Source organism: Pan troglodytes, chromosome 13 (assembly GCF_028858775.2).
Source record: "Pan troglodytes isolate AG18354 chromosome 13, NHGRI_mPanTro3-v2.0_pri, whole genome shotgun sequence".
Classification (NCBI taxonomy): domain Eukaryota; kingdom Metazoa; phylum Chordata; class Mammalia; order Primates; family Hominidae; genus Pan; species Pan troglodytes.
In genome coordinates, this window is record NC_072411.2 from 84,789,851 (window position 1) to 84,814,353 (window position 24,503).

The 24,503-nt window shown below is 38.1% G+C and overlaps 1 protein-coding gene across 1 annotated transcript in view; it reads left to right on the forward strand.

The window, feature by feature from the left end:
• Positions 1-24,503, forward strand: part of DNAJC10 (DnaJ heat shock protein family (Hsp40) member C10) — a 67,657-nt gene that overhangs the window by 33,930 nt on the left and 9,224 nt on the right. The window contains exons 14-21 of the mRNA XM_016950141.3: positions 1,153-1,280; positions 1,566-1,682; positions 4,512-4,613; positions 5,827-5,982; positions 7,201-7,334; positions 8,346-8,399; positions 8,669-8,816; positions 12,353-12,472. Of these exons, the coding sequence (XP_016805630.1) occupies positions 1,153-1,280; positions 1,566-1,682; positions 4,512-4,613; positions 5,827-5,982; positions 7,201-7,334; positions 8,346-8,399; positions 8,669-8,816; positions 12,353-12,472 (959 nt within the window). The remainder of the gene's footprint in view (positions 1-1,152; positions 1,281-1,565; positions 1,683-4,511; positions 4,614-5,826; positions 5,983-7,200; positions 7,335-8,345; positions 8,400-8,668; positions 8,817-12,352; positions 12,473-24,503) is intronic.

Below are 24,503 nucleotides of genomic sequence, written 5' to 3' on the forward strand. Positions count from 1 at the left end.
AAATAACACAGCCTCAATTTGAATATATTGCCATGTGTCAACGACAGAGACGTCTTCTGAGAAATGTGTCATTAGGTGATTTCATCCTTGTACAAACATCAGAGAGTATACTTAAAAAAAACTAGATGATATAGTCCACTACACATCTAGGCTATACAGTATAGCCTATTGCTCCTAGGCTACATCTGTACAATGTGTTACAATGTACTGAATACCATAAGCAACTGTAACACAGCGGTAAGAGTTTGTGTATCTAAATGTATCTAAACATAGAAAAGGGGTAATGTGTTGCACTACAGAGTTACAACAGCCACACCATCACTGAGCCATAGGAATTTTTCAGCTCCATTATAATCTTATGGGACCCCATCATATATGTGGTCCACCATTGCCTGAAATGTCATTATGCAGGACTGTATTGTGTTTGACATGTTTACGTGATATCCAAGTACAGTTTTTCACTGGGCAGTTGGTAATATGGGTTTTGAATTGATAAGAGAAGTCTAGGTTGTAGAAAACGATTTAGGAGTTAGGCCATAGTAATCACTGAAGTAAGCATAAATAATTTAAAGAACCCTATAAAAAAGTCATTATTCTACCTCTGAAGATGAGGGAACATTTCAAAGAGATTTTGACTTTTTTTTTTTGAAATGGAGTCTCACTCTGTCACCAGGCTGGAGTGCAGTGGCGAGATCACTGCTCACTGCAACCTCCACCTCCCAGGTTCAAGCAGTTCTCCTGCCTCAGCCTCCTCAGTAGCTGGAACTACAGGCGTGTGCCACCATGCCCAGCTAATTTTTTGTATTTTTAGTAGAGACGGGGGTTTCACCATGTTGGCCAGGATGGTCTCGATCTCTTGACCTCGTGATCCGCCCACCTCGGCCTCCCAAAGTGCTAGGATTGCAGGCGTGAGCCACCACACCTGGCCAATTTTGACATTTTTAACTAGTCCAGGAAACAGAGGAGTGTGCAAGAAAAGGGTGCTCCTATCAGAGCTAAGCCCTGTATAGTATACAGAACACTAAAACCTCACCAAAATCAATTTGTTCATAATTTATCTTCTTTAGTATTCTGAGTATTAAAACTTTGAAATGTCTCTGTGCATACAAAAAGCAGAATTTGGATTTTAATTTCTCTCATTCACTTTGAAAGGAAAGAAGATTCTATATGATATACTTGCCTTTGCCAAAGAAAGTGTGAATTCTCATGTTACCACGCTTGGACCTCAAAATTTTCCTGCCAATGACAAAGAACCATGGCTTGTTGATTTCTTTGCCCCTGTAAGTTATTTTTATCTGTCAAATTCTAACGTTGTCAGATCTTCTCCTGTTATGGCAAAAAGACATTTTCTAGATAACTTTGAATCATTAGTACAAGAACTGTGTCATTCCATTATGGCCACTAATGCATATTGCTTTTAAATGAGTGCTAATGTAATTACTCCTCCAGGGAAGGTTTGCCATAAGTACAGTTTGTCTTACTTAGCATATTACTTGTTGCAGAAATGATGGGGGGGGTTTTTGTGTCATTTGGCTCGGTGCTTATGAATATTTTTTCTTTCCTAGTGGTGTCCACCATGTCGAGCTTTACTACCAGAGTTACGAAGAGCATCAAATCTTCTTTATGGTCAGCTTAAGTTTGGTACATTAGATTGTACAGTTCATGAGGGACTCTGTAACATGGTAAGGCAAAGTATCAAAAATTATTCTAATTAATTTTATAAAATGAAGACCTTTTGGCTGTTTCTTATTAAAACACTAAAATAACTTAGAAATAATACATCTTCTATTTAGAGTAGTAACAAATTATTTAAACAAATAATATTTTTAGAAAGTGGTATCAAATATGATTGGATTAAACCATGAATAGCTAATCAATGGATTGAATGTAAATAAGTTCTTATTTATCAAACTCAGGCAACTATTTTCATTAACTTCATAAAATGCTTATATGATTTTCCAATTATTGAAGATTGTTATATTTCTTTAATATTTTTGACACTTTATATTTTTTTTCCTTTGGCTTTCCTCATACTTCTAAGTATATTTGCTGGAAAGAAGTTAAAACAATGAACAAGCCTTTTGAAATCTTTGTTTAAATGAAATTATTTTCTCAGGTAAATATTCACTCCTCAGTTGCAGGAAGAACTAAAAATTACATACCGTAGAATGAAAGTACATAATATCACCTATAAAATACTCTTGGCAAAAAAAAAGAAAAAAAAATCAATCCTATAGTAGATCTATCTCCAATCTATTAGCCTTTAGGAAATTGAATGACAGGGGAGCACATTAAGTGACACCATGGATATGAAATCTGCACTTCCCAGTATGGGAGAACTTTACAGGACAAACACCCAGTTTATTGGCCAAATACATTATATATAGTGGAGGAGAGATTAAAAAGACTTAAAAGACTATCAGTCAAATACAACATTCAGACTTTGTTTGGATGCAGTTTAAACAAACCAAGTGCAAAGAAAGAGATAATTGGGGAAATGTGAACACTGACAAGATATCTGATGATTTCAGGTAATTATTGTTAGTTTTTGACAACAAAAATGATACTGTGGTTATATGGAGGGGAGTCCTTATATTTTAAATATACTGAAATATTTGTGGATGAAATTATAGATCATCTGAAATTTGCTTTAAAATGATCTTGGGAGTAGACTAGAAAGGGAGTATAAGTGAAGTAAAAGTAGCCATGAGTCAGTGATTATTGTAGCTATATGAATACGCGAGAGTTTGTTGCTCTCTACTTTTGTGAATGTTTTAAATAACTCGTAAAAAACAAAATGTTTTTAAAGAACATAGATGGAGAAAAGATAAAGGGAAAAAAGAAATGGGAAGAGGAAAGAAAACAAAAGAAAGCCATACATTTTTAGAACATCATAGAAGTTTAAGCCAGCAGCAGTGGCACATGCCTGTAGAAATTTCATTAAAATACATTTTTATAAAAGGAAATAAACAAGGCCTTTGGTTTTGAATGTTTTCTCTGTAACTTTGAAAGAAATGCCAACCAAAGATACAAAATTGATGTGATAAACAATAATTATCTTAATTTTAATTTCTTTAGTTTAGTTTTTTTTTTTTTTTTTTTTTTTTTGAGACGGAGTCTTGCTCTGTTGTCCAGGCTGGAGTGCAGTGGCACAATCTCAGCTCACTGCAAGCTCCACCCCCCGGATTCATGCCATTCTTCTCCCTCAGCCTCCCGAGTAGCTGGGATTACAGGCACCCGCCACCACGCCCAGCTAATTTTTTGTATTTTTAGTAGAGATGGGGTTTTACAGTGTTAGCCAGGATGGTCTTGATCTCCTGACCTCGTGATCCTCCCACCTCGGCCTCCCAAAGTGCTGGGATTACAGGCGTGAGCCACTGCGCCCAGCCTATTTCTTTAGTTTTTCTACTTTTCATCTTAGCTCATTAAACATATGTGAGTTCAGTGTAAGGGTTTAAAACTATGATATCGATTTACCTGGAATAGAGGCCAAGATTCACTACTCACCAATTAGTTGCCACTCACCAATTGGTTGACCTTGACCAAGTTACTTAGCCTCTCAGTAACTTAGTTTCCTAATTTATACAGTGGGTTTTATAATTTTAGCAACTAAGTATAATTGTTGTGAAGAATAAATGAGAAACTACATGTTAAATGCTAAAATAATGCTCAACACATAGTTACATTTTAGCTACAATTGCTTTGTTAATCAGTGAATTATTTGAATTTGCACACATTTTTCAAGACTAATATAAATGTTTCCATTGTTTTTTCAAAAATTATTTTTGAATCCTGGTCAAAGATTCCAATTTGCTAATGAGTACTTAAAACTTTAAGAGTGCAAAGTTCAGCTACAGCAAATCCACAGACAAGGATCTCTTTATAACTTTTTAAAAAATAAAAATAAAAGCTTTAGAGAGATGCTTCCTGGGCTGGTGCCCATTTTAATTCTGAGAAGGAAATTAAGCATTTCCTACTATAAAGGCTATCTTGAAGAAAGAATAAAAAGGGATTACATTCATAGGGCATGATTCATAATTCTTTAACCTAAAATATAATCATGTACCCCCTAATTATTTGTGTCTTTATTCTTGCTGTTTTATTTCCTGATCATCATCTATTTCTAGAAAAAGTATTTATTATGGTTTAAAAAAAAGACTCACGCTAGAGATACAGCCTGTTGTTTATAGCCTCTTCTTACCTTGGTTCAGGAGAGTAAAAAGGGACCATTCGTATAATTACCCATGCCGATTTCTCAATGTTTCAATGCCTATGGTTCTCATGGCGAATGGAGCAGCTATAAATAAGGATCAGGTATTCATCAGTATTTAGCAGTATTCATCACCATAAGTCCTTTGCTAAATTTGGTGAGACTAAAATTTTTGTCACCAGAAATTTAGAAATGGGTTTTTAAAATCTTGTTCTTGTTACTTAAAGGCAAACTTGTTATAAATTTGTAACAAATAGGTGAAATCTATAAAATCTTTAATTCGTATTCTCCTTCCTATCAGTATAACATTCAGGCTTATCCAACAACAGTGGTATTCAACCAGTCCAACATTCATGAGTATGAAGGACATCACTCTGCTGAACAAATCTTGGAGTTCATAGAGGTATTTCAAATTATAGACTATGTGGCTAGAAATTTGTCTGTTTATATGTAAACCCTGTATGAATGTTTCATATTGTTTAATAGGATTTACTCTTTTCATGCCCAAACTATTTTCTTACAAAATGATTTTTAAAGAATTTTTCTAATGTTTTACTCTTATTATATACTTGTCTGTAAACTCAAAGTAAATCTGTGTTTTATTTGTTACCTGGTATGTACAGTGCCTTATAAACAATGGACACAATTATTTATTGAACATATGCAATGTATTTTCACCTTGTCACCCCTTTGCACTGTTTTCTCTGAAAACAAGTGCCTGGCATCTACAGCATCTTTTTTTTTTTTTTTTTCCTCGGTAACACTCTTGATAGAAATACTTACAGGGGCCTCCTAGAAAAAAAAAAAAGAAAATTTCTAGTTGTTTATTATCCATTTGATGACCCTCCAACCCTGTCCTACTCACCTGTTCCTCCTCCTCTAACGTAATGTTTTGTCTTGTTTTCCCAGTGAAGCTAGCCTCTTCATCAGTATTACCTGACTGTTGTAGGCTGAAGCTTTGTTAAAATATCATTTGGAACAAAGAATCTGTAGAAAGGTGTAGTATCTCCAGTCAGAATGTCAGAAAAATGAGATAGTAGGCTTTCCACTAGTAATTAAAGAATCATTTCCAAACCAGTCATTCTTGGTTCTAGAACAGAACTTTATGGCCTCTGTAGACATCCAGGCAGCCCTTGAAACTCTTTTATTATCCATGCAGAAACTTAAAGTTGCCTCTTTGCCTGTTATGATTTTAGTGATACATAGAGATAAAGGATAAATAGAGCTTGATTTTTTACAAAACTGATGAGCAAAATCCAAACTTAAAAATCTAAGTTAGGTTTGTTTTCATATTTTAAGATAATTCACATTGGATTTCTTTTAGCTATCCTTAAGCATCTTTTGGTTTCTCAAAAATGGGAACTTTCTAAAGGACATACACAGATTGAGCACCCCTAATCCAAAAATCTTAAATGTGAAATGCTCCAAAGTCTGAATTTCATGTTTAGACTTGGGTTTCATTCCCAAGATATATGCAAATATTCCAAAATTCAAAATTCTCAATACTTCCAAGTATTTTGGATAAGAGATACTCAACCTGTACCAACAATTTGCCAGGAATATATGAACAGCTATGCTTTATATATATGTTATAATGGAAGCTATATTCTCTTCAGGATCTTATGAATCCTTCAGTGGTCTCCCTTACACCTACCACCTTCAACGAACTAGTTACACAAAGAAAACACAACGAAGTCTGGATGGTTGATTTCTATTCTCCGTGGTGTCATCCTTGTCAAGTCTTAATGCCAGAATGGAAAAGAATGGCCCGGGTATAGTAAAAATAGTTTATTTTAAATCTTAACATTTACTAAGAATGTTTATTTAACAGAATTATTTTGAAACGGATGTGAATGAACCCACAACTAAATTATTACTTAATAACAGTACTGATCATACCACTTTGATTCCAGCTCTGTTTCTGTCTGGTGTGTGAATGGTATAGCCTACCATTTTTGTGTGTATAGCATCTGGTACACTTTTTTTTTTTGGTCGGGTAGCAGGGGGCAGAGTCTCGCTCTGGAGTGCAGTGGCTCAATCTCGGCTCACCGCAACCTCAACCACCCTAGTAGCTGGGATTACAGGCATGTGCCACCATGCCTAGCTAGTTTTTGTATTTTTAGTAGAAACAGGGTTTTGCCATGTTGGCCAGGCTGGTCTTGAACCCCTGGCCTCAAGTAATCTGCCCACTTCTGCCTTTCAAAGTGCTGGGATTACAAACATGAGCCTCCGTGCCCAGTATATCCAGTACTTTTGACTAAACTGTTGCCAACAACAACCCAAAAATTTACCTCATATTTGTTTCAATTTTCTAATTTTTTTCCTGCTTTATTTTTAGAGTTTAAAAATATCATTTCCTGACATACTGTAGGACTTAAAAGTAAGAAAAAAAAGCTTTCAGCATGTGTATTTAGAAAATTTCCTGAAAATAGGCACCATGTTTTAAGTTGTAGAAGATTGGAAACAAATCACTTAAATACCAGAATGGAAAATGCAATTACTACTTCACATTTATTTACAAGATAAAAAACTAAATCTGAGTTAAAGTGATTTCTAGTATCTTAACATTTAGGATTACATATTTTTGTGCTCTTTTCAATAAAATTTTTAAGTTCAGGTGTGAGTCAGTATAACACATTAGACACCTACAAAGCTTGTTTTCATTGGAAAGAATAATTCTTTGAAATATTGCAAAGACTCATTAGTTTCTAGCACTTTGAATTTTAGAAGTATATAGTTTTTTCTCATGTAACATAAATGAAGTAAATTGTTTAATCTGCAATAATTTTAGTAAGTACTTAATTACAAAATTAGATTACAAATTAATTAGTATAAATGGTCTATTATATGTTAAACCCTTATCCATTTTTATTGGGTAAAAGTCACTGATAAATAATATAATAACTGTTTCACCATAATAATATAATGCTTATTTCTTCATTGCAAACATATGTAAAAAGTTATGGAGGTAATTGTTTTTTCTTTTACAGACATTAACTGGACTGATCAATGTGGGCAGTATAGATTGCCAACAGTATCATTCTTTTTGTGCCCAGGAAAACGTTCAAAGATACCCTGAGATAAGATTTTTTCCCCCAAAATCAAATAAAGCTTATCAGTATCAGTAAGTATTCTCTCATATTTGAAGACATTTATTATAATTATTTAATTATACACTTAACAGTTAAGTTACCTGAACAAAATAAAAGTTAACCCAACAAATATTTATTGGGAGCCCACTACGTAAAGATAGTTTGTTAATGAACATTTCAGAAGATGAAAAGGGAGTATTGAACTGTCTCACTGTGCATAAAGCTTATAGTCTAGACAAAAAGATAAGGAAAGGAAGAGCTAACATTTATTAAGTCCTTAAACTCCTTATTTGGTTTCAGGTACTATATTAGATACTTTACTCACCTTATTTCCAATAATCCTCACATATGCTCTGTGAACTAGGAATTACTACCCTTCCTACTATTACAGAGAAGTAAACTGTGATTCTCAGACCTTAGAATCCAAGGTCTAGGAGTTATCTAAGGCTTAGATAACTTCCCCAAGTCACACAGCTGCTAAGTTGAAGTTGAGGTTTGAACCCAAGTCTGTCTCAGCACCCATGCTGTTTCCACAACACCACGTGGTATTTCAGGTAGAAAACTCAAATGTAAGGTACATATGATGAATGTTATTAAACAAGTAAAAATGAACCATGGATTTCAAGAGAGGAAAGGGTCACAACTATGAGGAAATTATGAAAGGCTGCATTTTGTAGGTAGTTTTTGACATGTGTCTTTAAAAATGGGTAGGAATTTGACAGACAGTAATAACTTGAATAAAGATTCAGAAACTAAAACCCTTGGACATTCTGAGTTTCGCAATTCCCATAGGTCTACAGGAGATGTCCAGTAGACAGCTAGACATTCTGGGCTGTCTGAGGCACAAAGATACCAAGACTAGAGAAAAATACATTTGTGAGGCCTTATAACCAGAATTTGTAGCTAGGTATATTTGAGAAGAGAGATGCCAGATGAAATCAATCAATATAACTTATTTTTTAAATTGCTACAATAAGATTGTTTTCTGAATACATCCAATAATAGAGAATCCTATTTACAACTAACATTTTTTCTTCTCTCAGCAGTTACAATGGTTGGAATAGGGATGCTTATTCCCTGAGAATCTGGGGTCTAGGGTGAGTAATTAAAATATATATCATTGTATGAAATAGATTCAAAGCCATTTACCCCCCTTTTATGTCAATAGTTAAATTTACTGTGGGTTAAGGTTCTAGCATTTTAAATTACTTAGTAAAGTATTATATTAACCAAGATAGTACTGTACTTTATTACATTGCCCTTCCTTGACATCATTTTTAACTTAGAAAGTATTACAATATTATTGCATTTCATATGTTTGCTTTGGTTTTATATAATGAAAAATGATTTTGATCATTTGCCACAGATTTTTACCTCAAGTATCCACAGATCTAACACCTCAGACTTTCAGTGAAAAAGTTCTACAAGGGAAAAATCATTGGGTGATTGATTTCTATGCTCCTTGGTGTGGACCTTGCCAGAATTTTGCTCCAGAATTTGAGCTCTTGGCTAGGGTAAGTCATACCTGTCTTAAATAAGTTGTAGCCACATTCATGTTTTAGTAATTAGATAAAACATTGTAAGTATGTAATTTTTAGGTTTTTTTCTTAAATGTTTCCTCTGAATTTAAAAATAGCTATTATATTTCTATGACTGTAATGGTTGTAGTAGATTTCCTCTTTGTTAAAACTTTTAGCTAACATCTTCTCTATCTTGGTAGACATCATCATCTACTAGCCATAAAAGCCAGAAACTTCTCTTTCTTCTCCCTCTTGTCTACTTTCTCCTCCCCACCCCAGTACTCTGTTGCCCTCCAGGCAGTTACTAGATTCTGTCAGTTTTATCCCCTAAATGTCTTTCAAATGTCATTTCTTATTCATCTCTACTGCTAACCTGTTTCTTCAACCCTCTATCATCTCTTGTCTAGACTTAACCATATTTGCCTTTTAAGTACAGTCTTCCCTTGGTATACTCAGGGGATTGGTTCCAGGAACCCCCATTCCATACCAAAATCTGTGCAGCTCAGGCCTCACAGTGGGCCCTCTGTATGCAGGGTTTCACATCCTATGAATATTCTGTTTTCCATCTGCAATTGCTTAAAAAAAAAATTCCCAGTTCAAGCAGTTCAACACAGTTCAAGCCTTTGTTGTTCAAGAGTCAGCTATGGTATTATACTGTCTACCTTTGTCAGTGCTGCCCTGGTGATCCTCTAAAATATTTCCCTCTCTGACTTACTAAGTTTCTTAATATGCATACATTGACTTCAGGTGTCTGATATGAGCTCTATCTCTATTGTCCACCTCACACCTTAGATTCCAGTGTAGTGTAACAGTACTCCAGGTTCTCTGAACATGTGTCCTTATTTACATGCCGCTCCCTCTCTCTAAAATGCTCTGTCCTGTCCTTGGTCATCTGTATTTTTTCTGCTCTTACTGCAAAACTCAGCTCTGATGGCACTGCTCTATTCTCTGCCCTTCTCAGTTAATCAGTGTCACCTGGATATGTTATCAAGTGTACCGATACAGTGCATATTAATTCTTTATTTATTATTACTTGAAATATATTTAATTTGACCAGAAATAAAAGGAGCTGGATACCAATGGAAATAATTAGTTGTAGCAATTTTGGGTTTTGTTCGGTTGGTTGGTTTTGTTTATTTTTCGGTATAGCATTGTCCATCTTCCTTTGTAAATGGCTGTCTCTTCCTGAGGGCAAAGTCCATGTTTTATTTATTTTTATATCCTCAGGGCCCAACTCAGTAAATGCTTATATAAAATTAAACTGAATACATACCCTCAATGCAGTCTGGGCTTTTGGTGTTTCTTTCTGTCATAACAGTCTTATTAGTGACCTAATCCAGATTGATAGCTTTCTTGCCTCCATAACTCAAGGAACTCTTGCCACTAGTGTTGGTATAAAACACTCAACTGGAATGAGAAAGTCAGCTCCAGTTCCACCAGTTCACACTAAAGCTTAGCATCCCAGGCCATGGGAATTTTTTAGCAGAGGGATTTTAAAGGTCTTACTAGCTATAAAAGATTATTTTTGTTATTAGCTGGTGCATCAGATAAGAGGTTTATTCTTTCCATTCTAATCTTCTTATGCTTCCTTCTGTAATAATGCTGCTTTACTCCATTTCTCATGTACTATAAAAACTTTAGTTATAAACTTTGTAATGCAACTCTATATTGTATCTAGTAGAAAATTATTAAACATGAAAAAGACCATTCATTCAACAAATTTTAAGTACCAAATGAAAAGCCATTATGCTAAGTAGTAGGGCCACGTAACTCCACATGAAAGAAAAGGAAGATGAAAAGAAAGAAATTCCATGTCTTTAAGGAGATTTTAATCTAGTGGAAAGAGAAAATGGAAATAAATATAAGTAATACAAGATAATTGCTACAGTAAAATTAGAATGAAGCTGGAACAGGGGTAGAAGGGTGTCAGTGATGCCAGAGAAGGATGTTTAGAGCACCAGAAACAGTATGGTGCCATCTCATAAGTAATTGGAAATACAAGTAAGCAAATATACAAACATTTTGTAAATGACATAGACACTTACGAAATTAACATTTCTACATTTTTCTTACTTTCGGTATGCAAGTGTGTGTGTCTGCCTACATGCTTGTGCCCTAACACAAGTTAGTCTGCATTTTAGTAAACCCCTGCCTTGGGGACGAAACTAGAGGCAGCAAAGATATTTTAATTGTCCTGAAGTGAGAGGTGATAACTTTAATCAGGATTAGGGCATTGGTGATAGAAAGAAGGGGACAAATACAAAAGACAGATAAGAATAAATAGGATTGAATGTGATAGATGAAGGATAGAGAGGAGTCTGGATGAGCCTAATTTCTGGCTTGAACTGAATGAATAGAACGAGGAAAAGTGGGTTCAGGGGACATGCTGTGTTTGGGTGCTTATGCGGCATTCACCCAAAGCAGGCCAATGTGTGGTTAGATATGAAATCGAAGAGAATGATTGGGGTACATCAGCATATAGATATGTAAAACTACCTTGGGCACCTGTTCACAGTGAAAAGATTGTTGATCAAAGATGGAACTCTGATTGGATATTATAACTTGAGGGGCAGATAAAGGAGATCCTCATGCTGGAAAAAGGAAGAACAGTCAGAGGGGTAAGAAAGCCAAGAGAGAGTAGTGATAAATGCTAAAAAAGAAATAAGAAAGGAGTGGTCAGCCTCACACAGTCCTTCTGAGATTGTTAAGCAGATTACTTCCACCAGTATTGAGCCAGGAGTTGAGGTGGAAGTCACCATTGCAGATGCTTAAGTCAACTATTTTAATAAATTGATTACCAATTGTTTTAAAAAAAAAAAAAAGAAAGGAGTGGTCAGCAGTAAACATCAGTTGCGCAATAAGAAGACCAAAAAGTGCCCAGTTTGGTCAAGCGGTCACTGGTGAACTTACAGCAGTTTCAGCGGAGGGAGCAGTAAGCACAGAAGACAGACTAAAATGTTGCCAAATAAGCAGACAATGGGAATCAGTGAAACAGTAGACTGCTGCTCAGGAGAAAAAAAAAAAGAGAGCGTGAGAAGCACGATGACAGAAGAACCATAATCCAGGAAGGAATCCTTTCATGATTATATACATCTGCACTGGAGAATATGTGTTCTGACAGGGAGGAACTGGAGAATACAGGTGGAGTAAGTCAGCCTTCACAAGACAAAGAGTGCCCAAAGAGTCCTACCACAGCACACCCCCAGAGAAAGGAGAAAAAGATAGAAACAGAAACATGTTTATGGTATGATGTGCCAGTAGTGGGTGGCAGGAAGAAGTTGAGACATTGCAGAATAAAGCTGCTCAGTTTTCTTGATGAGGCAAAGGAGGGTTTATTTGCTGTTGGAGAGGTGGTGCTAGGTGAATAGGGGCTTAAAGGGATAACATGGAAATAATCTTGTTTGAGTAGGAAGAATTAAAGTTTTTTAAATAAATTCTTAGATTCAAAATGTTTTATATCCTATTGCTTTGTTGTTGCCAAAATAGTTTATGCCAAACAGAAAATGGCAAACTGTATTTTTCTTTTTCAGATGATTAAAGGAAAAGTGAAAGCTGGAAAAGTAGACTGTCAGGCTTATGCTCAGACATGCCAGAAAGCTGGGATCAGGGCCTATCCAACTGTTAAATTTTATTTCTACGAAAGAGCAAAGGTATGTCCAGACTTTCCTCTGTTCCTTCCCTTAGTAGGCCAAGCTCAAAAGATGTGTTTCAGTCTGAGTGATGTTTTTTTCTGTTTTCTGATCCTTGTCATTTTTTTATATTATTACATATTACTGATAACAAGTTTTTAGAATTTACGTGTATACCAAGCGATCTTAAAAGGTTTTTTGTCTCGTGGTTGATACAGACTCAATTGCCTTAACATTTTTATACTAATGAATAGGAAAACTACTAGAAAGAGACAAAAAAAGTATTATTCGTGATTATCTTTGAGTGCTGGAATTCAAGGTAATTTTCTACTTTCTGTGAAAGGTTATGGTGACTGTTGAGGTCGCTAAGAATACTCTATAATACACACTGCTGCTTGGAATAATATTTCCTTACTATATTTCTATTCAGTATACTTTTTACTGAATAAGTTTCAAAGTAATGAGCTTTCCTTTGTGGGGAGGAAAGAACAATGATAAACTAAAGTATTTGCCATGTACTCATGTTTTCTGGTAAAACATTAAAAATAGATAATTTCAAATATTTTTATACTTTTTGTCCAGAGCTTATAGCTTGCAGTGAATGCCAAGAATGAGTTCTCAGACAATTCCAGCTGAATGGGGGCAAGATAGCTCTTCTAAGAGAGTCCACCCCAGCATTCATCCGCACAGTATTTATTGAAAGGGCTTGTTAAACCACAAACATCCACTAGATGGCTTGAGGTCCGGTCATGAGACACCTGTGGCCTTGTAAAAGCACTCAAACTGCATTCTCAGGAGGCTGTTTTTAGCGTTCCTTATCACACCACACTCCACTCCCTGTCCTGTTTTCGGGGTCAAGGAGTTTCATTCTCATGCACAAATAACATACACACAGTGCCTCAGTATTTTTCCATGCCCCGACCTCAAATGCCACGTACATAAGGTTGAATATATTGCCATGCTCCCCCGATGTCTCCCCCTTCTTTAATTCTTAGCACATGCCGGTCATCCAATGCAAGGTAAACTTCTGTTGTTCTTCCTTGGTCATAGATACGTTGGGTGGCAGCACAGAGCCGTCTGCAAATGCCTAGCAAACAGATAAAAAAAAAGAATAAGTACAACGGCCATCACCTAAATGCATATGTTTAACCCAGACAACCAAGTGTTCGGGTTTAACCAATGAAAACCTTCCTGTAATTGCTGAAGGGTACTTGTTTGTAGTTGCTGTGACTATTCTTCAAGTTGTTCAATTTACACTCAAGAGTGGAAATTTGAGAAGACAAATAATCGTGATAAGCCCCTTGCAGATGTGCTTTCACTCTCTCCCAAGCATATTGGGAGCTATTATATGGCAGAGGTGTGACACAGAATTATATTGCCAATCACAATGTAAATTTTGACGGGTAATGAATGCCTGCTGCTGATCCCCTAGCCATTCAAAAGCAGCTTCAAGGGTCTCTAGGTGAGACAAAATAGTTTTATCAATATTTACCTATTCCTGAAATTCATGGGTTACATTATATACCATGTGGCTTATCATTGAGGCTGTGTGAATAGATTCTGTCAGAGAAGCAGTTGCAGTAGCGGCAGTTGCTAATATAATAATAGCTGAGACTAAAAAGGCAACTGAAATGGCCAGAAATCTTATTTTTCAAGTATGAGACAATGCTTTTCTAAATAGGTGCAGGGTGGAATCCTCTTCCTAGCTCCAAGTTAAATTTACAGGCAGCCACCATTCTGCACGCCATTTTAAGATCATGACACAGGTTATATTTAATTGTATAACGTTTTGATGAGAGAAGCATGTGGCATACCAACTACTGGAAGAGACTTTAATACTATAAAAGGATTGATTCTGCTCTATGTTAGGAACACCTTGCCGAAACAAAAGTATATAAGGGTGCATAGTACAAATCAAGACTGTGTCGGTAACATTATTACACAGAGAGAGGGTATAGTTGCCACCGCTAGTAATATACTCACCATGGGAAAGAACCCATTCAAAAAAAGGAAGTCGTAATCTCCAAATCTGGGTATGAGCAGGGCTTAAAGCTTGTTTCCCTTTTACTTGTAATATTGGTCCTAAAAGCCCATACTCTGACCAGATGATAGAACTATTGGAGGGACTCCTAAATCCAATAGTCTGATCTGCAGACATAAGATTACCATGGGGACCCTAATCAAGTAAGGTGTCATTATCAAACAGAGGCTCTTGATGCAGCGCAGGCTGTTTGCGTGGCAACCGCTGGATGGCCTCACACTTATATCGCCAGTCCGTACTCAGACAGTATATAGGAAGATCAGGCACTTGTGTAGCTTCATTAGAGACCTCAGTAAGATTAGTGCTAACAGCAGACATAAAGGTCAAGTTTGCAAACCTAGTATCCCTTTGGGGCTGGTAATAAGGATACTCCTGAAGAATGAGAGTAACACACTTATCATGTGCTATTATGGAAAAAAAAGGGGGATTACTAGACAATAAAATGAAGTAGTAATTAAGTTTAATCCATCCCAAATTTTCAGTTAAGGGGTAAGACAGGGGCATCTATCAACCTCCTGTCCAAAAAGTATCATTAGATGACAAAGGCAGGTCAGCATCCCACCATGTAATAACATTAAAAACGGGGATTTAAAACATGACTCCAATAAACATGTTCTTGAGCTGATCCCACTTGGCAAAGGACAAGAATTGCCAGCCACCCCAACATCCATGTTTGTCTTACTTTCTCAGAAGTTTCCCCATTTACCACCAGATACATAAGAAACCGATTCTCTGCGGTTGCGAGGGCTTCCACAGCTGCAAGCCAAATAGATGCCTGTTGATCCAATTTCTTTAGCTGTCCCCAGGTAGTGTTAGGTGCCTTCCAAGTCATCACCTTCATTGTTGTGGTCGATTCTCTAACAACAGGTCTTGTTCTCGAAAAGAGAGCCCCATATTCCCCCTTTTTTGTTTAAGATATACATTAAGAGTTTGATGAGCTTGTTTAACAATGGCTTGACTAGTTGAGGTATAAGGAATACTAGTTTTGTGTTGTATGTGCTAAAGTTGCAATGCATATGCAAATCGAGCACTAAGCTAGCAAGGTCTATTATCAGTTTTTATAGTTCGTGGAAGGTTTAAAGTTATAATGGATTCAAATAAATGACCAATTGCATCTTTAGTTTTTTTTCTAGTCTGGGGGTAGCATGTATTAGGCCTGTATAAGTGTCCACGGTAACGTGGAGAAATTTAAAACGTTTAAAGGGTGGATACTGAGTAACATCAGTTTGCCAAATAGCATTAGGCACCAGACCTTGTAGGCTGGCACCAAGCCTTAAGGAAAAAGGGGAAAGAGAATGCTGTTGGCAATCAGGACAAGTTTTAATAATCATGCGAGCTTGAGCAAGTGTCAAATGAAACTGTTGTTTAAGAATCCAGGCATTCTGATGAAAAAAATCATGATCAGCTGGACTCGCAAAAAAGCAGGAGAATCTGCAGACCACATCTACGGTCATACTAGAGCATCAGCTTGAGCATTCTTTTCTGATAAGGGACCAGGTAGCTTAGAATGAGAGCGAATATGTATGATGTAAAGAGGGTGATGACGGGACCGAGGAGCTCTTGTGCTGGAAGAAACAAAGCTAGTAGGGGTTCATTAGTAATGCCCTTCACATGTGCAAGATTTAAATGAGTAATACTATACACCATGTAAGCAGAATCACTAACTATATTTATGTCTTGTTGAGGAAAAGTTGGTTGCATGCTGCCTTCTAGGTTTTATCTCAGATAGCTCTGGCTTTCTTGCTACCCACAGAGGCCTGGGGCAGGAGAGTTGGTAAGATGCAACTAACTTTTCCTTATACTCCAGGGAAGCAGAAAAAAGACACGACCAGAAAGGCTGATGCTGGAAATAGGAAATGAGAACTTGCATATTAGGAAGACTATCATAATCAGCCACTTTCCTTCCCTCCTGTAGGCACCCCTCCAGCCGGGAAGTTTGTTGAGGAGGCGCAGCCACCTAATCATACAAATATTCGCTGACCGGGGGTATAATCTAAGAACTGTCCCTTGGGCAGCCTCTAATCTCCTTAAGGGGGATGGGAGGTGCTGTTGGCTGAACGGGGCCAACAGATGCAGGTCCCTTTAAGGTTGGAGGAAAGAAAGGCAATGGCTTTTCTATAGGGGGAGGAAAAGGCTCCAGTCTGTCCTTATCCTCACTGAAAAAATATACTCCTTATGCCCTACAGAAGGGAATGAAGTAGAGAGAGGAGCACCCCCGTGCTGTTCTGGTTCCTGTTTTTCCTCACTAGAAAAAAATCTCTTCCTTATTCCCCATAGAAGGGAATGAAGCGTAGAGAGGAATCTCTCCCTTTAAATCTTCCAAATTCCTTTCAGGTGGAGATAATGGGCGATCTGGCGGGTAAAGAGGATACCACGCAGAGCGTACCAGCGCCCAGGTGGCCAAAATAGTAACGTTAGTAAAATGACCTTGCTCATTTCCTCTTTTCAGGCAGTGACCTACCTGCTTCCATAACCCTAAATCTAAGGTTCCGTGATCAGGAAACCAAGGGCATTTCTGGCAAATTAAAAGCATAAGCTTGTGTAGAGCTCCAGGCTCTACAGTGCACTGGATAGCCTTAAGTAGCTGTTGCACTGTTTTAAAAAATACTTTCTGTTCTTTGGTCATTTCCTGACCCATGATAACCCAACCCCTGGTATTTTATGCGTGGGTCCCATCCTCCTGATGGGAGTCAGGACTGTCCCTTACTGGGATTCCCCGAAAATTGATTAGCTCTCCTCCTTCACACATAACTTCAAGGTGATCACGTCGAGGGCACCACTTGCAGAGCTTATAGCTTGCAGTGAATGCCAAGAATGAGTTCTCAGACAACTCCAGCTGAGCAGGGCCGGTGGAGGGGTGGGGGGCAGCTCTTCTAAGAGAGTCCACCCCAGCATCATCCATCCACCAAGTATTTATTGAAAGGGCTTGTTAAACCACAGATATCCACTAGATGGCTTTTTTGAGGTCTGGTCATGAGACACCTGTGGCCTTGTAAAAATGCTCAAACTGCGTTCTCAGGAGGCTGTTTTCAGCATTCCTTATCACACTACACACTACACTCCGTGTCCTGTTTTTAGGGTCAAGGAGTTATATTCTCATGCACAAATAACATACACACAGTGCCTCAGTATTTTTCCATGCCCCAACCTCAAATGCCATGTACATAAGTATGAATATGTTGCCGTGCGCTCCCCACATTTTGAGGGAGAATTAGGTTAAGATGTGATGTTATTTATTGGTGGTTACATTTTGTGATGAATAGGGCTAAATTAAGAAATTGGATGATGAATTTCAGAAATCTAGAATTGCCACACATCTAGATTTTTCAGTGAAGGTTTTTGATTTGTCAAGAATCTGTCTCTGTCTTAAGAACAATCTAGAGCAAGCAGAACTTGATGGAGGTGAGAGGCAGCTTATACCAGAGCCTGAGTCTCCATTTCTTTGAATCAACAGCTCTATTTCTCAGTTTTCAGAATAGCTGAGAGATGGGTGACATAAATAGGGATCTTCTTCGGATAATATCAGAGAAGTATCAATTTAATGAGCAGTTACAAGAGTTAACCATACCATAGACAGAGCTGTTTGAAAAGATGTTGCCATGTGTCCAGAGGAGTCCAGGGGACAAAGTTAAGAACCAAACATCCCTGTCCAAATTGAAAAACAAGGGTAGCATTCAGCCATTGAGGCCAGACAGGAAGGCCAAAGCAGAATAGTGGTTGGAGTAAAGAGAAACACAAACCAGGTGGGCAGTTACACACAAAACAAAATCCTAGCACATAGTTGGGGATTAGAGTTCACACCAAGATTAAGACAACAGGTGGCCCCAGATCCAAATAAGCAGGTCAGGATATGTTGACCTGTTCCTTCCCCTGCTTTTCAGCCACCTTCCTGCTGTGCCCAGATGAAAACTAGGAGATACATGTTGCTTTCCATTACTGTTGTTGGTCATGGTTGGGCAGTGCTAATGATTGTATTAGAGTGGAATGAGTTCGGTCCTCTGGGAACATGTTTTTGTTTGTTTTAATTATACTTTAAGTTCTAGTGTACATGTGCACAATGTGCAGGTTTGATACATAGGTATACATGTGTCGTGTTGGTTTGCTGCACCCATCAACTCATCATTTACATTAGGTATTTCTCCTAATGCTATCCCTCCCCCAGCCCTGAACTCCCCAACAGGCCCCAGTATGTGATGTTCCCCCCACTGTGTCCAAGTGATCTCATTGTTCAATTCCCACCTGTGAGTGAGAACATGAGGTGTTTGGTTTTCTGTCCTTGTGATAGTTTGCTGAGAATGATGGTTTCCAGCTACATTCATGTCCCTGCAAAGGACATGAACGCATCCTTTTTTATGGCTGCATAGTATTCCATGGTGTATATGTGCCACATTTTCTTAATCCAGTCTATCATTGATGTACTTTGGGGTGGTTCCAGGTCTTTGCTATTGTGAATAGTGCTGCAGTAAACATATGTGTGCATGTGTCTTTATACTAGCATGATTTATAATCCTTTGGGTCTATACCCAGTAGTGGGATTGCTGGGTAAAATGGTAATTCTAATTCTAGATCCTTGAGGAATCGCCACACTGTCTTACACAATGGTTGAACTAATTAACACTCCCACCAACAGTGTAAAAGTGTTCCTGTTTCTCCACATCCTCTCCAACATCTGTTGTTTCCTGACTTTTTAATGATCGCCATCCTAACTGGTGTGAGATGGTATCTCATTGTGGTTTTGATTTGCATTTCTCTGATGACCAGTGATGATGAGCATTTTTTCATGCGTCTGTTGGCTGCATAAATGTCTTCTTTTGAGAAGTGTCTGTTCATATCCTTTGCCCACTTTTTGATGGTTTTTTTTTTTATTGTAAATTTGTTTGAGTTCTTTGTAGATTCTGGATATTAGCCCTTTGTCAGATGGGTAGATTGCCAACATTTTCTCCCATTCTGTAGGTTGCCTTCCACTCTGATGATAGTTTCTTTTGCTGTGCAGAAGCTCTTTAGTTTAATTAGATCCCATTTGTCAATTTTGGCTTTTGTTGCCATTGCTTTTGGTGTTTTAGTCATGAAGTCCTTGCCCATGCCTATGTCCTGAATGGTATTGCCTAGGTTTTCTTCTAGGGTTTTTATGGTTTTAGATCTTATGTTTAGGTCTTTAATCCATCTTGAATTAATTTTTGTATAAGGTGTAAGGAAGGGATCCAGTTTCACCTTTCTACATATGGCTAGCCAGTTTTCTCAGCACCATTTATTAAATAGCGTATCCCCATTGCTTGTTTTTGTCAGGTTTGTCAAAGATCAGATGGTTGTAGATGTGTGGTGTTATTTCTGAGGGCTCTGTTCTGTTCCATTGGTCTATATATCTGTTTTGGTACCAGTACCATGCTGTTTTGGTTACTGTAGCCTTGTAGTATAGTTTGAAGAAAGGTACCGTGATGCCTCCACCTTTGTTCTTTTTGCTTAGGATTGTCTTGGCAATATGGGCCCTTTTTTGGTTCCATATGAAATTTAAAGTAGTTTTTTTCAATTCTGTAAGGAAAGTCATTGGTAGCTTGATGGGGATGGAATTGAATCTATAAATTACTTTGGGCAGTATGGCCATTTTCACACTATTGATTCTTCCTATCCATTAGCATGGAATATTCTTCCATTTGTTTGTGTCCTCTTTTATTTCCTTGAGTAGTGGTTTGTAGTTCTCCTTGAAGAGGTCCTTCACATCCCTTGTAAGTTGGATTCCTGGGTATTTTATTCTCTTTGTAGCAATTGTAAATGGGAGTTCACTCATGATTTGGCTCTCTGTTGATGGTGTATAGGAATGCTTGTGATTTTTGCACATTGATTTTGTATCCTGAGACTTTGCTGAAGTTGCTTATCAGCTTAAGGAGATTTGGGGCTGAGATGATGGGGTTTTCTAAATAAACAATCATGTCATCTGCATACAGGGACAATTTGACTTCCTCATTTCCTAATTGAATACCCTTTATTTCTTTCTCTTGCCTAATTGCCCTGGCCAGAACTTCCAGTACTATGTTGAATAGGAGTGGTGAGAGAGGGCATCCTTGTCTTGTGCTGGTTTTCAAAGGGAATGCTTCCAGTCTTTGCCCATTCAGTATAATATTGGCTGTGGGTTTGTCATGAATAGCTATTATTATTTTGAGATACATTCCATCAGTACCTAGTTTATTGAGTTTTTAGCATGAAGAGCTGTTGAATTTTGTCAAAGGCCTTTTCTGCATCTATTGAGATAATCATGTAGTTTTTGTCTTTGGTTCTGTTTATGTGAAGGATTACATTTATTGATTTGCGTATGTTGAACCAGCCTTGCATCCCAGGGATGAAGCTGACTTGATCTTGGTGGATAAGCTTTTTGATGTGCTGCTGGATTCAGTTTGCCAGTATTTTATTGAGGATTTTCACATCAATATTGAGGATTTTCACATCGATGTTCATCAGGGATATTGGTCTAAAATTCCCTTTTTTTGTTGTGTCTCTGCCAGGCTTTGGTATCAGGATGATGTTGGCCTCATAAAATGAGTTAGGGAGGATTCCCTCTGTTTCTATTGATTGGAATAGTTTCAGAAGGAATGGTACCAGCTCCTCTTTGTAGCTCTGGTAGAATTCAGCTGTGAATCCTTCTGGTCCTGGACTTTTTTTGGTTGATAGGCTATTAATTATTGCCTCAATTTCAGAGCCTGCTATTGGTCTATTCAGAAATTCATCTTCTTCCTGGTTTAGTCTTGGGAGGGTGTTTGTGTCCAGGAATTTATCCATTTCTTCTAGCGTTTCTAGTTTATTTGTGTAGAGGTGTTTATAGTATTCTCTGATGGTAGTTTGTATTTCTGTGGGATTGGTGGTGATATCCCCTTCATCATTTTTTATTGCATCCATTTGATTCTTCTCTCTTTTCTTATTAGTCTTGTTAGCAGACTATCAATTTTGTTGATCTTTTCAAAAAACCAGCTCCTAGATTCATTGATTTTTTGAAGGGTTTTTTGTGTCTCTGTTTCAGTTCTGCTCTGATCTTAGTTATTTCTTGTCTTCTGCTAGCTTTTGAATTTGTTTGCTCTTATTTCTCTAGTTCTTTTAATTGTGATGTTAGGGTGTCGATTTTAGATCTTTCCTCATTTCTCCTGTGGGCATTTAGTGCTATAAATTTCCCTCTAAACACTGCTTTAGCTGTGTCCCAGAGATTCTGGTATGTTGTGTCTTTGTTCCCATTGGTTTCAAAGAACATCTTTATTTCTGCCTTCATTTCGTTATTTACCCAGTAGTCATTCAGGAGTAGGTTGTTCAGTTTCCACATAGTTGTGTGGTTTTGAGTGAGTTTCTTAATCCTGAGTTCTAATTTGATTGCACTGTGGTCTGAGAGACAATTTGTTGTGATTTCTGTTGTTGTACATTTGCTGAGGAGTGTTTTGCTTCCAAATATGTTGTCAATTTTAGAATAAGTGCAGTGTAGTTCTGAGAAGAATGTATATTCTGTTGATTTGGGGTGGAGAGTTCTGTAGATGTCTGTTAGGTCTGCTTTTTGCAGAGCTCAGTGCAAGTCCCGGATATCCTTCTTAACCTTGTGTCTCATTGATCTAATATTAACAGTGTGGTGTTAAAGTCCCCCATTATTATTGTGTGGGAGTCTAAGTGTCTTTGTAGGTTTCTAAGGACTTGCTTAATGAATCTGGGTGCTCCTGTATTGGGTCCATTTATATTTAGGATCGTTAGCTCTTCTTGTGGAATTGATCTCTTTACCATTATGTAATAGCCTTCTTTGTCTCTTTGATCTTTGTTGGTTTAAAATCTGTTTTATCAGAGACTAGGATTGCAACCCATGGTTTTTTTTGTTTTGTTTTGTTTTGTTTTGGTTTCCATTTGCTTGGTAGATCTTCCTCCATCCCTTTATTTTGAGCCTGTGTGCATCTTTGCACATGAGATGGGTCTCCTGAATACAGCACACTGATGGGTCTTGACTCTTTATCAAGTTTGCCAGCCTGTGTCTTTTAATTGGGGCATTTAGCCCATTTACATTTAAGGTTAATATTGTTATGTGTGAATTTGATCCTGTCATTATGATGTTAGCTGATTATTTTGCCTGTTAATTGATGTAGTTTCTTCATAGCATCAATGGTCTTTACGATTTGGCATGTTTTTGCAATAGCTGGTACCGGTTGTTTCTTCCTAAGTTTAGTGCTTCCTTCAGGAGCTCTTGTAAGGCAGGCCTGGTGGTGACAAAATCAGCATTTGCTTGTCTGTAAAGGATTTTATTTCTCCTTCACGTATGCAGCTTAGTTTGGCTGGATATGAAATTCTGGGTTTAAAATTCTTTTAAGAATGTTGAATATTGGCCCCCACTATCTTCTGGCTTGTAGAGTTTCTGCCGAGAGATCCGCTGTTAGTCTGATGGGCTTCCCTTTGAGGGTAACTCGACCTTTCTCTCTGGCTGCCCTTAACATTTTTTCCTTCATATCAACCTTGGTGGATCTGACAATTATGTGTCTTGGGGTTGCTTGTCTTGAGGAGTATCTTTGTGGTGTTCTCTGTATTTCCTGAATTTGAATGTTGGCCTGCCTTGATAGGTTGAGGAAGTCCTGGATAATATCCTGAAGAGTGTTTTCCAACTTGGTTCCATTCTCCTCATCACTTTCAAGTGCACCAATCAAACATAGATTTGGTCTTTCCACAGAGTCCCATATTTCTTGGAGGTTTTGTTCATTTCTTTTTACTCTTTTTTTCTCTAACCTTGTCTTCTCGCTTTATTTCATTAATTTGATCTTCCATCACTGATACCCTTTCTTCCACTTGATCAAATTGGCTATTGAAGCTTGTGCATGTGTCACCAAGTTCTTGTGCCATGGTTTTCAGCTCCATCAGGTCCTTTAAGGTCTTCTCTACACTGTTTATTCTAGTTAGCCATTCGTCTAATCTTTTTTCAAGGTTTTTAGCTTCCTTGCGACGTGTTCAAACATCCTTCTTTAGCTCAGAGAAGTTTGTTATTACCGACCTTCTGAAGTCTACTTCTGTCAACTCATCAGAGTCATTCTCCGTCCAGCTTTGTTCCATTGCTGGCAAGGAGCTGCAATCCTTTGGAGGAGAAGAGGCGCTCTGATTTTTAGAATTTTTAGCTTTTCTGCTCTGGTTTCTCCCCATCTTTGTGGTTTTATCTATCTTTGGTCTTTGATGTTGGTGACCTACAGATGGGGTTTTGGTGTAGATGACCTTTTTGTTGATGCTGATGCTATTCCTTTGTTTGTTTGTTTTCCTTCTGACAGGTCCCTCAGCTGCAGGTCTGTTGGAGTTTGCTGGAGGTCCACTCCAGACCCTGTTTGCCTGGGTATCACCAGCAGAGGCTGCAGAACAGCAAATATTGCAGAACAGCAAATATTGCTGCCTGATGCTTCCTCTGGAAGCTTTGTCCCAGAAGGGCAGCCGCCTATATGAGGTGTCTGTCGGCCCCTACTGGAAGGTGTCTCCCAGTCGGGCTACATGGGGATCAGGGACTCACTTGAAGAGGCAGTCTGTCCCTTCTCAGAGCTCAGACGCCGTGCTGGGAGAACCACCACTGTCTTCAGAGCTGTCAGACGGGAACGTTTAAGTCTGCAGAAGTTGTCTGCTGCCTTTTGTTCAGCTATGCCCTGCCAACAGAGGTGGAGTCTAGAGGCCGAAGGCCTTGTTGAGCTCTGGTGGGCTCCACCCAGTTTGAGCTTCCCTGTCCACCTTGTTTACCTTCTCAAGCCTCCACAATGGCAGACACCCCTCCCCCAGCCAGGCTACCACCTTGCAGTTCAATCTTAGACTGCTGCACTAGCAGTGAGCAAGGCTCCATGGGTGTGGGACCCTCTGAGCCAGGCCCGGGAGAGAATCTCCTTGTCTGCCGATTGCTAAGACCTTGGGAAAAGTGCAGTATTTGGGCGAGAGTGTCCCATTTTTTCAGGTAGTCTGTCACGGTTTCCCTTGGCTAGGAAAGGGAAGTCACCTAACCCTTTGCACTTCCTGGGTGAGGCAACACCCCCTCAATCC